The sequence below is a fragment of the Eurypyga helias genome, unplaced genomic scaffold (assembly GCF_000690775.1).
Source record: "Eurypyga helias isolate BGI_N326 unplaced genomic scaffold, ASM69077v1 scaffold5621, whole genome shotgun sequence".
Classification (NCBI taxonomy): domain Eukaryota; kingdom Metazoa; phylum Chordata; class Aves; order Eurypygiformes; family Eurypygidae; genus Eurypyga; species Eurypyga helias.
In genome coordinates, this window is record NW_010228796.1 from 274185 (window position 1) to 287728 (window position 13544).

Genomic DNA, 13544 nt, shown 5'->3' on the forward strand with positions numbered 1-13544 from the left:
GTTCTCAGCTTTTCTTAAAAACGTGATTGCGATGGGCTCTGCCTGGCCACACAACGTCCGTTAAGTACAGGTCTGCTGTGCTTTAGCCGACGCGTACAGCAGGAACAAGCACAGCACAGGCCCCTCCTGAGCTGCGATCTTCACCCAGAAGCGCGGCCCCACGGCACTGGAGTCAGGCTGACTCAGTAGGCCAAGCCAAGAGATCTTTGCTAATGACCACACCAGCTGGATTAACCCCTTAACTTCTGCACTAAGACTGCCCAGCAGTACAGAACTACCAGCACATTTTGAAGACTCCACCATGCCCCGTGTAAACACATAACAGCATCTCTGGAAGAGTCTGCTGAAGGAAGCCTTAGCATCCAACACAAACCGAAGCAATGAATGTATTTGACAAGAGGTCAGCAGTCTAACACAGGACTGCCAGTTTCCTTCCTAATTCAAATGGGAAACAGGAACAGAAACCCCTGAGACAGTTGGAAAGACCACTTCCACTTAGCCAAGCCAACGCAGCATACAGTAGGCTGGATAACGTTTCACAGAACCCTGAGAACATCGAGCAAAATTAATCAGCTTTAGGTAGAACATCCTCCCTAGATAACGCACAATATCCAGTGGCCACTGGCAAGCACAACCCTGTGACAAGGGCATAAAACCCTCCCAGAATCACCATTCAACAGCAGAAGATCCCATCACCCTTTAACGGTAAATACACAATCCAGTTTACAAGGGCAGACCTCAGTCCCAGCTCTTTCAATGCAAACTGTCAAGGTGGAAAACGGTACAAGAGCTCTGGAACTGTCTCTTTGTAGGAATTCATACTTGGCCAAAAGGCCAGACTGTATGTGCCTGCAACACCACAAGAATTCTTTCCCTCCAGACCAAGAGGACCAACATTTGAAGCTCATTTTTAATCAGCCTATGGAGGATGGATGGCTTCAATGTCAGTGCTTTAATCAGGCACAAAAAGATTACTAAGAGAACCCCCTAAGGCAGTTACTTTTGTTCTACTAGTGAAGAATTCGCTAGACTCTCTTAACATGCTAAAAGATAACCAATAATTAGCAGAGCTAAGGAACCCAGAGAAACCAGATGCAGAATGCTAAACAATCGGTGCATGCTTCCCTGAACTAAGGGTATTTCCAAAACACTGCATTGAAATCATCAAAAGAGGAAGAAGGGTGTATCACAGTTTCATCAAACAAAGGAAAACCCTCTATATTTTAAGCCTGAGGTCACTGGAACAAGAAGACCTCCTGGTTTTCGAAATAGCTTGTCTGGCAACACCAGCACGAGCAACCCTATTTTATGGTGACGGCAGGCCTCTTGCAGGGACATGGGAGCTCCAGATGCCCTTGACAGATCTCTTCTCCAACACACATCTCAATGAAAACTCATTTTTGCACGTGCTCCACGGAATTGGGAGAAACCCTGCAAGCTAGAGTTTCAGCCAAAGTGCATGGTCCTTGGAAGCGTGCAGCTGCTTGGCCATTGCGAAGACAAGCCACCTTCTAATGCCAAGAGACGCATTTCCATCTGAAGATTCCCAGCTCTTTACACTCTGGTGACAGGAACGTAAGCACAGCCAGGGAGCAAAGCAGCAGCATGTCATCTTTCCTTGAAACAGCAGTGTGTCAGGGATGCCTAGGCAACAGCTTGAAGATATTTGGCTTCCTTCCCTGCCTCAGAGGCAGTGCCTGGGCACAAGTGGGCAATACCCAAGCACTTTCGCCCCAATATCTCCTCCAACAGCACACGTGCAAGTTTGTCAAGGCTGAACATTATCTTCTTATCTACACTATAAACTGATACCCAGTTCTCTTAATGCAAAATGACAGAAGAATCAGTTTTGTCAGATGTTAGAGGAAAACTCCTCTGTAAAGCTTACACAAACTAAGTTTTGGTATACTACTTGAATACATTTTCTTTTAAAATTAATAAATTTGTTATGACTCCTTTTATTTAGTATGGTTTGTTGGGGCTTTAATACTCTTTTTGTAAGGAATTTAACACCTACACGTCTTGACTGATTGCCCTCCACCCTCTGCACTTTCAGAAAACAAAAGCAGAAATGTGTTTTTCTTCCCATTTGGCAACTTCTCTGAAGGCTAAGTGTACTTGCAGTTCTCTCCCACCTCCTTCCACACCCTTTTCTCGCCCTTCTTCACTATTTTAATATCCCCAAGGAATTCCTGTTGCAAGGTCAGTAACAAGACACTGGGCTTGCCTTTTATCTCAGATTAAGGGTTTTGTAAAGCACACCCTTACTACCTAAGAAGCCCCTGAAATTCACTGTTTAAATTCATATAATACAATAGAAAATCGTGGTTTTTTAGAAAAATGTTGCATTACACACTTGAAATTTAATTAATCAGTAAAAACTTTCAGATAAAATTACCACTCCACAGATGAAACCAAGTGCATGACCCCACTGCATGGGGAAAGGTGGATACTACAGGAAATAAGTTCCAATAAAGAATTCCAGGACTCCCTCATAATTCCTGGTTTCACTCTCACAGCTGTCACAGCTGCCATTAAAATGAAAAACCAGTTTTTCAGGACCAGTAATTGGAAGCAAGGGTAGGAAAAGTAATCTTAGAGCAACAACACTTCACACGCCGCCTGCAACATCACTGGGAAACAGCCACCCCGATTCACTAACTTCAGTTGCTCCTTTAACAGGGTTTAAGGTTCATATGGAGCAGAAGTTTCATTTCCTTCTGAAAAAGAGCCAAACAGAGCTCGTTACCTGCAAGTTGCAGGTACTCAATTGCCTGGTCACCAGCTTGACTTTAGCAGCCCGAGTACAAACAAGCAGCTGCTGCAGCCACCCACTCCCCGCATGCAGAGGACCGCTGTGGGGTGCTCACCAGCGTGCAACATCCCCACGGCTGTTCCGGAGCATTAAGGGTCATCCGTGACAGCAACGTTCAAAAAACGGGAGTTCTTCTTCAACCTCCTACAAGCTAGATTTATCATCATCCTATCATCATAGTTTAGATCCCTAGGCTCAAAATAGCTGATCAATAATAATGTATGACCCAGTCTGCAAAATCACATCTGCTGAGCCCTAAATCCCACATTTACTGTGAAGATTATCACGAAGCAAGCTGCTGTGATCTCTGTTCTTTACTTACAGTTACTTGGGCCAACAGCTTGAAAAAGATCTGTAAATACTATCTGTGTAAGCTTCTAGCCTGCTGCGACAACCACGCAGTGAAAACAGGGAGTTTCTGTTTACAATAACCTCCCAGATACAAAAGCTTTGTTGACAACTGTATCACCGGGCCAGAAAACCCCAGAACCGCTGACTGCATTTTCTAGAGCCAGCTTCTTGGAACAAAAAATAAAGAGGAAGGATGCTCATCCCTTTCAGGACATCCCGACAGCCCCCTGAAAGCACCCGGAGGCAGATCCCCAACGGTGCAGCCACAGCCTTATGTCAAAGCAGAGGCCACCACCAAGCCCAGCACGAGAGAACAAGTCCCGCAGCAGAGGCGAGTCGTGCCGTGGGGCTCTTCCCACTCTCTCACTACTGTGGAGATGGTGTCCAAAAGCACGACATGGTGAGAGCTTTTTACACAGCGTGCCTCCCGGGCAGCAGCACCGGCAAGGAAATCCTCCAAATACAACCAGCTCAGTCAGGGATCGGGCAGCAGCACCGAACCTCCTGGTTGTGCTTTCCGAGCCGAGGTGAAGGAAAGAGGAATGAAAGGCAAGAGACTTGGAAAAGACTTTGTGCTCCAAGAACGATTTCACAGGAGGACTAGGAACTTGATGTATTTGACTAACCATTCTTACCTACTCACACCAGACTCAAAAATTCCTTTAACCAACAGCCAGCACTGAGTCAACAGGCACAATGCTAATGAAACTGGAGAGAGTCTCTCTCTGTATCAGGATTATAACAGAACGAGAAGCTTAAAAAACAAAACAAAAAAAGCAATAGAGGCATCCTGGTAACAGGGGTTTCGGACAAAGCTGCCCCTCCACACACCAGACTCTGGACACATTAAATCATGACACAAAATACTCAGGAGCATTTCTGTGAGGCCGACGAGAGCTCTTCCAGAGGGAAGGAGAGCGAAGACATCGTCACCTGCCATCACCAACCAGGGGATGTTCCTCCCCGAGACGGGGGAGCAGGGCTCCCTCCAATCTAGCGAGCCCCGCAGCAGAACCAGCGCCACACACACACCACCACAGTCTTCTTTCCTCCCACGCAGGATTCTAAGCGTGTCTAGAGTACAGCTTCCTTTAAAACCCTTATTTTATATGTATCTTCCAGAGAAGCTACCTGACAATCACACACATATGCTGTGGACAACCATACATACGCAGGCACAGAACAGTCATAGAAAGCAGGTGACACTGACACACAAATTACAAAGCCAAGATGTTTTCTTACTGCGTTTGTTGTGGCCCTACTTCCTCCAAACGAATCCCAACACGCAGCAGCAAGTAAGATTAGGCAAGAGCCTCCGACTTTTCTGTGTGACTACACACAGGAGAGATGCCATATGTTCATTACGCTTGATTACGATGTTCAAATTCAACAATTCCACCAAATTTTAGACGCAAGAAGTGCTCGGAGCCAGAGGAGCAGGCAGCACACAACTGTGCTCACCAGTTTCATTCATATCGTTCCTCAAGCCCCCCGGGGCTCAGACCCGGGGCTGTGTCTCAGCCAGACCTAACTGCACGCTCCTGTATTCCGTAAGCTGGACTAGCCCTTGGAGATAGAGGCACTACACGTTTCAGAAGGCCAAGACAACGCTTGAAGATGTCCATTCACTTGTATCCTGTAACAGAACCACGTTCCTACTCACCGCTTCACTTCAATGAATCAGAATTGGAAATTACAGCCAGCAGACACACAGGGACGGTGGCACAGCTTTTCACCTCGCCGTGTGTAACGTAGTGACTCACCAAGCACAAACCCTGGACTTTCTGCAAACAATGCCAATACACACGAGTCCACCGAGTTATTAGCGTGCTGTAATTTCATCTTCTCTTTAATACATCCCTGTCCTGGATAGCAGACTTAATATTACATGCAGGAATTTGCATTAGTCATGACCCAAGAGCAGCAGTTGGGAATCGAAAACGAAGCATCAAACACAGCTGGTTGTAACTAGCTCCTGAGCAGAGCAAAACAGGCAGGAGGAAAGGGCCAGGGCAGCTAATTTATAATAAACCTTCCAATTCTGTACGCAAAACCAACAAGCATCCCTTGTCACAGAAGCAGCATCTCCGACTTCAGCGATGCTGAAGCGAAGCAGCACTTCAGCTCCGACAAGGCCAAAGAGGTAAAGGTACTCCACAGCACAGTCAGCACAAGTAAAGGTTGAAACCTGCCGAGATTTATACCAGGGGGACCAAGATGTTTGGTTCAGAGGAGCAGGTCCAAGTGGCCACCGCAGATGAAAACCCAACGCTGTGTCCATGCTGGGGAGAGCAGCAGCAAGGCAGACCCGATGACCCGTTCTGAAAGGAGATGCTTTAGAAATCAGCACGCGCGCGGTCAGTTTTAACACGTCGCGCCAAAGCCACTGCTGGAGTGATGCCAACTGTGCCAAAACGGCATAAGCACCAGATCATTCTTTAACCAGCAAGAAAGCCTCGATGGGGCCTCAGCTGCCAGGGAGGTCAGACACCACGAAGTCACCGCCATCAGACGGCAGAACGGTGAGCATGGTGCAGGCTGTCAGCGCTGCCTGAGGTGGCGGGGAACAAATGCTCACCCCAATTCACTTTTCTGAGTTTTTATTACAAGCTTACTTTCTTTGGCATTTCACCCAACCTGAAAAGCGAAAAGAAAATGGTTTTGGAGAGTTTTTTGGTAAGTTTAGTTTGGACTACTTTTTTTTTTAACAGCTTTGGCTCATAATACTTTCGCAAAACTAATTAAATCAGGAGAATTCGTACACCTACTTCAGGGCACCTTAAGAGTCACAACACTTCCCTGCTCCCCGAAAACAGGTTTCTTTACTCCTTTCACTCTTGTCCAGGTTTTCCTTTGCAGGACAGTTCGCCATCCTTTACCCACAATGCAGGTTAATACGGACACCGACTCTAAAACCAAAAACGCCCTCCCAAAACCAGCAACATTCATGTTATTTTCTCTACTCGTTTAGTACTAAATTCTTCAAACAAGGCATCTATTTTCAACAGATTCTAAATTTATGAAAAACCTATTTGTCAATGACACTTCAGTAAACCAGTGTATGTACTGGAAGCTAAACCAGTGCCCTGAAACTCCATTTATTTGGTTGGAATCATTAATCTCTATTTGACTGAACTCAACAGGCCTTAACTGTTAAGCAAGCTGGAAAAAAAATACTTATTTCTATTCACCAGGAGCGAGGTTTCCTTGCAGGTATTCCAGACTGACAACAGCTCCACAACAGCCAAACCAGAAGCCCTCCTCTGTGAACACGGCACCTTGTCCAAGGCTCAACATCATGTTATTTGTGTCCCCGAGACATAAATCATCAAAAAGACCAATAGGAACAACACATTCAGTCTTGGTGCTGAAAGCACAACAAAAACAAGCTCAAAAAATGGTCAAAAAACAAACAAAAAAACCCTCCTATGACAGACACTGAGGCCCTTATAGCTGAATATTTACATACATTAACATTTGGTTAAAAACTGGTAAATGCTCCAATATTGTATTTTGGTTCATTTGAAACAACAGATGGATTTTGTTTTTTAAGTGTAACTAATTTAGGGTTGATTTCAGCTTCAGAAAGTGTGTTGTACTTAAGGTTCCAACTAGTGATAATCTGACTTATTTGGGTCCCGAAACATATGCCAGGTTGTTGAGCGCTTCTGGCCAAGAAACAGGCAAATCCACACAAGCGTGAGCCGTGCCCACATGGCAACAAGAACAACTGCAGGAGCCCAGCTCCACTGATCTTAAGCAAGACTTTGTGAATTCGGTCAGTCCTACAACCAGGCACAGATTAATAATGCAAAAGGAGGTTCATTTTAACTGTCCAGAAGAGAGATTTGAGCCTGCTTAGTCTGGGGGAGGAGGACACCACATTTTATGAAGCATCCCTGGGAAACCAGTGCACGTACGACTGACCAGCTACCAACAAACATGCATGGATTGGTCTCTATTTCAATTTTTTTTGGTTGAGACATGTCTGTGGAAGAACATCTTTGTTGCTCACCCTAGAAAACAAGGTACAAATACAATGTTCGCAAAAATGAATTATCGCAAAGCACTTGAGGGAGGTAGTGAGGTTTCTGGAACCACAGTTCAGATTGAGATGAGGACTCCCGACATAGGGATAGAACAGTAAGAGACAATAAGGGATAGAACAGTAAGAGACAACTACCCACCCAAAGCACTCCTGAAAGACAAAATAGAGGGAAACGTAAACACCAAGAACTTCCTAACTCATGAAGCTGGCAGCTGAAGAGACAGCTCTCCCAGAGCTCCGCGGCTTGTCGGACAATCCTCCGTGACTGTCAACACTGTAGTTATCAGGAGCTTAAATACATTAATTCAATGAGCAGCTTGGGGGAAAAAAAAAAAAAGTGATTCTTTTACCTTCAACTGAAAGCCATGTGACGGGGAAGAAATAATATTTGATTAGAAATAATAAAGAATTTCAGGACCTGCTTCATTAACAAAGAAACTATATCCTGCTTGTGCATAAGACTGACGCAATCTCAATAGCTGTCAGCCACCAATATGGTATCTACTCCTCAGGTATTACTGTGCTCACCTTCAATTTAGTATTAATTTGGCTATTAAAAAGCTTCACAACACATTTTATTTAAAGAGACCAATACTTAAGAAAACCTCACAATTCTAAGTGTTCTCTGGTCTTAGGGAGATGCTGATAGAACACGGTGTCAAGGAGGCAGCGCACACGCTCTCAAGGCTTTCTCTAAAGCCGCGGTTACTCAACATTTCTGCCAATAAATAGGCTTTCTGCATTTGATTTTTCATTGAAATGGACAGAAAATAAAACTGTATCCGTCGCCTTCACAAGACTGCTTACAAAGGTATTTCGTAATTACATTACAAGGTTCTATCCTCTTGTAACTGTAAATAATAATTGTTGCCGTACGAGTACAGAAAGGCAATCTGCATAAGGTACGCAACCACCCAGCCAGGAATTTATTGGTAGTAAATTGCAGGCATGTCAATACCCGCTCACCATCCCTTTGGTTATCACCCAGTGATAACCGATACGTCAACTTTAAAGGTCTCTCAAGCACAGTCACGTGCAAAGACCGCATCAAGTCTCTGCGGCGTCAGGGATCTGAGTTACACGGCACCGGTCAGTCCATCTTTGAGGGGGAGTTTGGGAAGGCAGAGGTACTGAAGCCCAGAGCTACAGAACAACCTAGAGTATTTCACACCAGGTAATTGCTGGTCGTCTTCAGCTTGAGCTCCAGAACCCTAACTACTCACGTATCACTAACGAAAAAATGGGAGTGAAAACGTAAGACTGAGGTTAGGTAGTAGAAAATTATGGCCGGAGTCAAGTTTCCATCACTCCTCTTTTCCCTGTTTTGGAGGCCCACAGACTAACCGTAAGGAATTTTTACTAAATACAATCCTGCATCTGCAACTTCATTTAATAGAAATTTCTATTCCGCTTTAGGATAATTGCAAGCATCTAGATCTTTGTAGCGATTCTACAGTCCGGATTATGTTAGGTGGCTATCCAAAAACAACACCCTTGTTACAGTAACACTGCTAAAAGCTCGCTGCGAACTACAGAAACAATGGATTTTAACAAAGCCTAATCCTCTGTTTCACCTACTGAGTTTACAGAAAATTATTAAAAGGATGAAAAAACCCACTTCAAAATACCAGTTATTTCTGGAAACAAGAAGCAGATGTTCTCCTCTGTTTGGCTCAGCTGTGCTACAGTACAAGAGTGCCTTTGTTACACTGTCAGCAATAATTTATTTTATTTGTTACAGCCATTTTATAATGCCCACCAATGGACTATTTGCGTATGATTTATATTCGTGCAGATCTCTTTCTCTCTATATAAAGCCGTCAAGATGCATCACATCCACACTCCAAATAGCAGACCCTGTTATGACACAATTGTGCAAATTAGGTTTTTTCTCCTTCCACTGTATTAATAAAAAGGGAACAGGAAGAGAAGGAGGAGTTAGTGTCACCAAATGAAGTTGAATTGACATTAATCGAGAATTACTGAAAGAAGACACAGCACAAAGTTAGGAAAATACAAGAGCTCGGAGTATAAAAATAAACTCTCACTCTTTGAAGTCCAATAAAGGCAAAGCTCTGTGAACCAGGGAAAGGAAACTGTCTACAACAGAGTCATGAAGAACTAGAAGGAAACTATGTTGGGAAAAGGATCCATTAAAAATGGAAGAGAGCATGCTCATGGGGGGAGGGGGGGAATGAAAGAGAAAGAAAAAGGAGCATAATCGGTTGCTGCTTTGCCCCATCAGCCACCGAGACCTTATCTGCGGTAGGCATTAAGCCACTCCCCAGAAGACTAACATCACAGCCTTTGTACGGATCTGATAAGGAATTCTGGGCCTCAAAAATTAAACCTTTCATGGGAGTGCACACACAGGGGCACAAGCATTTGTCCTTCCCTCCCACTGCTTTAACAAACGATTTCCTTCTACTAACACACTCCCAAACCGCCAATTTCGTATCCCCACCCGTGACGCAAGAATCAGGCGGGATGATGTGCTAAAGCTAAAACACTGCACAGAAGCACGTCAACCCCATATTCCCAACCGGCACGAACTGGAGGATCTGCAATAACCACACAGACATCAGCATAACCCTGGAAGACAAATGCAGCTATTAAAATATTAAACATGCGTATGAAATCCTACCGTTTCGGTATAGGTTTTATTTTAAAGTGATTAAGTGTCCAATTACCCCAAAGTTTCCTCTACCTGCCAAGAGAGCGCGCGGAGAAGAGATGATTTGTTAGGATAATCTATTGTCAAAAGTAACACCTGACACAAGCTTCCCAAATTCGGCGCTTTCAGGCTGAACCTGAGAGACAGTGTCAGCACAGGGCCAAGGCCAAGCTGTGTCACCAACGAGCCTGAAATCCTGCCGAAGCGGGACTCGCATCCCGCGGTGCCAACCTGCCACCGAGGTGGGTACCAGCCCACAAGTAAATGTTTTGAGAGACTTACAACAAGAAGGTCAGGTTGCATCACGAGTCTGTACTATTTCATGATACATCAGGGCAGAGGAAAGAAAGAAAAGAGGAAAGAAAGAAAAAACAACCCAAAAGATTTCCCAGACTTGGGCAGCACCAAGGAATGGAGTAACAGAGCAGCAATTACATAAAAATGTACACGTGAGCTACAACCTCCAGGAGTTCATCGAAATAACTCCCCACCACCATCAAATTAAATTAAAGATTATCACACATGAAGTCTCTGAGTAACAACCAAAAAAAACCACCCACCCCACACAAGCGTGTACACGTCTAATATGCATAACTTACACACTTTAACAATTAGCAAACACTGGAATGTTACCACAACAGGGAGAACTTGCCCTAACAGAGATTTTCCCAAACAAAAATATTTGTAGCATCAAGAATTACAATTTTCACTTGAGCAAGCCATCGAGATAATTCCCCAAAATAAGTGAATTATAAAAAAATTTCAACATCTCCCTGCTTAGTTCCCCAGGTCTTACAAATTCAAACGTTTTGTCAAGAAAAAGGCCTAAAAATCAAAATCATACGGATAATCATACCACTCCTAAGTGAAATCCGAGGGGTGGATTATTTACCTGTATTTTTCCAGAGCCTGCTGTACAGATGACAGTTGGGAAGCACCGGACGCCGCTACTAATCAGTGCGGCCCCAACCCTGTAATTTGTAATTCCCAGGTAAACCGCCCACCTAAACCGGGGGGTCAGAAAGGGACTGAAAGCAATTGAAACTCAAGTGGTCAAGCAGCATTGGCTCACGGTAAAATACCACAGTTTGGGGAATTTTGGGGGGGTTTCCTGTATAAAAACACATCCAAAGTGCCCCAACAGCCCGGTGCTGCTGATTTCATGTGGGAGGAGCTGATGATACCTTTCTGCCGGAGTAGGAGGGGAGAGATGAGCCACGTTTTCGTGTGTGCACAACTGGATACTTCAAGACGGGAGTCACCTGCTCGTACACCCTACGCAGGGACACCCGAAACTGGGGTCTGACCCTAATGACCGCGCTAAGCTGGTTTCAACTTCCCTGTCCTAAGTCCTGCAGCCTACAGAAGAAAAGTTGTTAAGTCGGGATGCTTTAGCATGATTTTCAAACAATAAATTACATGGCAGTCGTTTCCTCCGGGTGCCTTATCACCCTGCACCCATCTGTCATCACACCTCCGAGCGCACGCTTGGGAAATCTGGCACAGAGCAGCCACGCTGGGGAGGTTTGGTTTTGGCTTTGTGTCTAAACAGGTAGTATAGACCCAAAAATGGAAACCCCTAGATACACCACACTACTGACAGGGAAGCGCTTTTCTTGAAATTGGGGTAATTTCTGAAGGAATGTGAACAGAAGTACCCCAAGAAAACAAAAGTACCCCAAGAAAACAAAAGTGATTTGACCATAACTACCCACTCGGCAACAGGCAACAAGCAGAGAGGCCCCGTTTTAAGGCCAGGTTTTAAGTACATGTTTCTCTTTAACCACGAGTAGTCTCGCTGTGCCGTGCCTCTAAACGCCTGTGAAAAAAAGGGCCAGATTAACAAGGGAATTCAGATTACGTTTTTAATCCTTTTGGAGGTGCTATTAGTTAGATTAGCAATGATGAGATTTTTTTTTCCCCCACAACTGAGTCGCCCTGGCAAATTCAAACCTGCACACGTCCCTGATGTCAGTCCCCATGGGAAGCCACACAGATCCCGATGAACCAGCGCAGCTGGACATCATGATATCTGACAGTTTAACTTTACAAGGTTAAGCAAAACAGTTATTTTAAGGCACTTTTAGCCAAAATAAGGTGACAATCCCAAAGCATTCCACAACAGTTGCTGAGGGAAAATTTGTGGATGCCTAAAAATCAGATTTTCAAGCAGAACAAGGAGCCCTTCACGGCTGCGAGACGTGGGTATCGCAAGCAGCAGCAGCGGGCAGATGTTTCAGGCCAGGCCAGATTACCTGTTCCCCAAAGTCAAAGCCATGACGAGCCAGGGCGGTATGCTGGCTCATGAATGACACTTCTGTGATGAACCCAGTTGCCCAACTCTGCAAACCACACGAGCAAAGGAATTTTCCAAACTGAAGACTACAGCTGAAGAAAAGAAAGAGAGGTCTGAAGCAAGAGAGGGGGTGATAAAAGTAAGGACAGAGAAAGAACAGAGAGACAGCTCTTTCCATAGAGTGCCTCATCATTAACTTAGGGAGCAGAGACACAAGGAATGTATCAAATATCCCAGGGCAAGCAAGCATTGGGACAGAACACGTGTATTTCGCCCACAAGACTGACTCGAAGGGGAAGTGGGGTCCCTGTCCTGCTAGGACGTAGCCTGAAGCAGCCTCTGCAGCAGTGCTCCCCGAGTAGCCTTCTGACAACTCGCTCATAAGGAAGACCAGGCAGGACATTCCGCTCTCCACCAAGTATCAAGGGAGAACAGATGTTTCCCGGTCTCAAAGGGACAAACTCAAGCGCGTATCGTTTCATACCACTAATTCTTGAGTACATTAAAAAAACTCACCAAAATCACAGTAAGGGAAACAAATTAAAAAAAGCACGGGCAAGCAAACAAACCCCAATCAGCCTTTCAGTGAAATGTAAATACTATCCAACATACTTCATTATTAAATTAATGCTCCAAGATATTCCCATTCCCAAAAATACATGGCTGATTACAGACTAGTTGGGGAAGGCACAGAGAAGTCAGTTAATTGGAAAACGTGTTTTATTGAAGCTAACCAGCCTTGCACATTTCTACACTCCCACTCACTGGAAAAACGTCTCTTTATGAAGCCTGCGAAGCATAATTAGTTCGGTTTTGTTTAAATCTGCATCACTGTACAGGTAAGCAAAGTCTTCCAGCTCGCTAACTTTTCTCAGAAGTTTTGCATCAGTGAAACACGCATAATGGTACTTCTCAGCGATCTGCCTCCTCTTCTTCCTACAGCTCATAAACCGCCTTACGCCTCTATCCAGCCTGCTGCTGGATGTTTAAAACAGTGTCTCGAAAGGTCCAACTTTGCAAAGCAGAAATAAGTAACTGATGGCACTGCGCTCAGGAGTTGTGCGTGCCAGGCTGGTGATGGGCAGCGGGCACCGGGCGGAAAGCCCGTGGGATTTACGCGAAGGAATACGGATTTACGCGAAGCAAATTTACAAATTAAAGACCCCGCGGGGAAGCAGCCGCAGCTCCCTTACCTCCGGGGTCCGTTCCGATGGTTTCTTTCGCAAAGCCTGTTTAATCTTGGGGTCCACAGGAGAGGTCATTCTACTCCTCTGCTCCTCCAGGTCTGTAACTCCTCGGAAATAGCTGGCGGGGGGCGATGCCTCCGGGCGAGCGGGGAAAGACGACACACAACGCGATC

At 45.1% G+C, this 13544-nt stretch overlaps 1 protein-coding gene across 1 annotated transcript in view; it reads right to left on the reverse strand.

Annotated features, from left to right (window-relative positions):
* The window catches only part of RAPGEF6 (Rap guanine nucleotide exchange factor (GEF) 6), a 96606-nt gene extending 83160 nt beyond the window's left edge, over window positions 1-13446 (reverse strand). Inside the window, exon 1 of the mRNA XM_010160133.1 lies at window positions 13378-13446. Coding sequence (XP_010158435.1) covers window positions 13378-13446 — 69 coding nt within the window. The remainder of the gene's footprint in view (window positions 1-13377) is intronic.
* Between the last annotated feature and the right edge of the window lie 98 nt (window positions 13447-13544).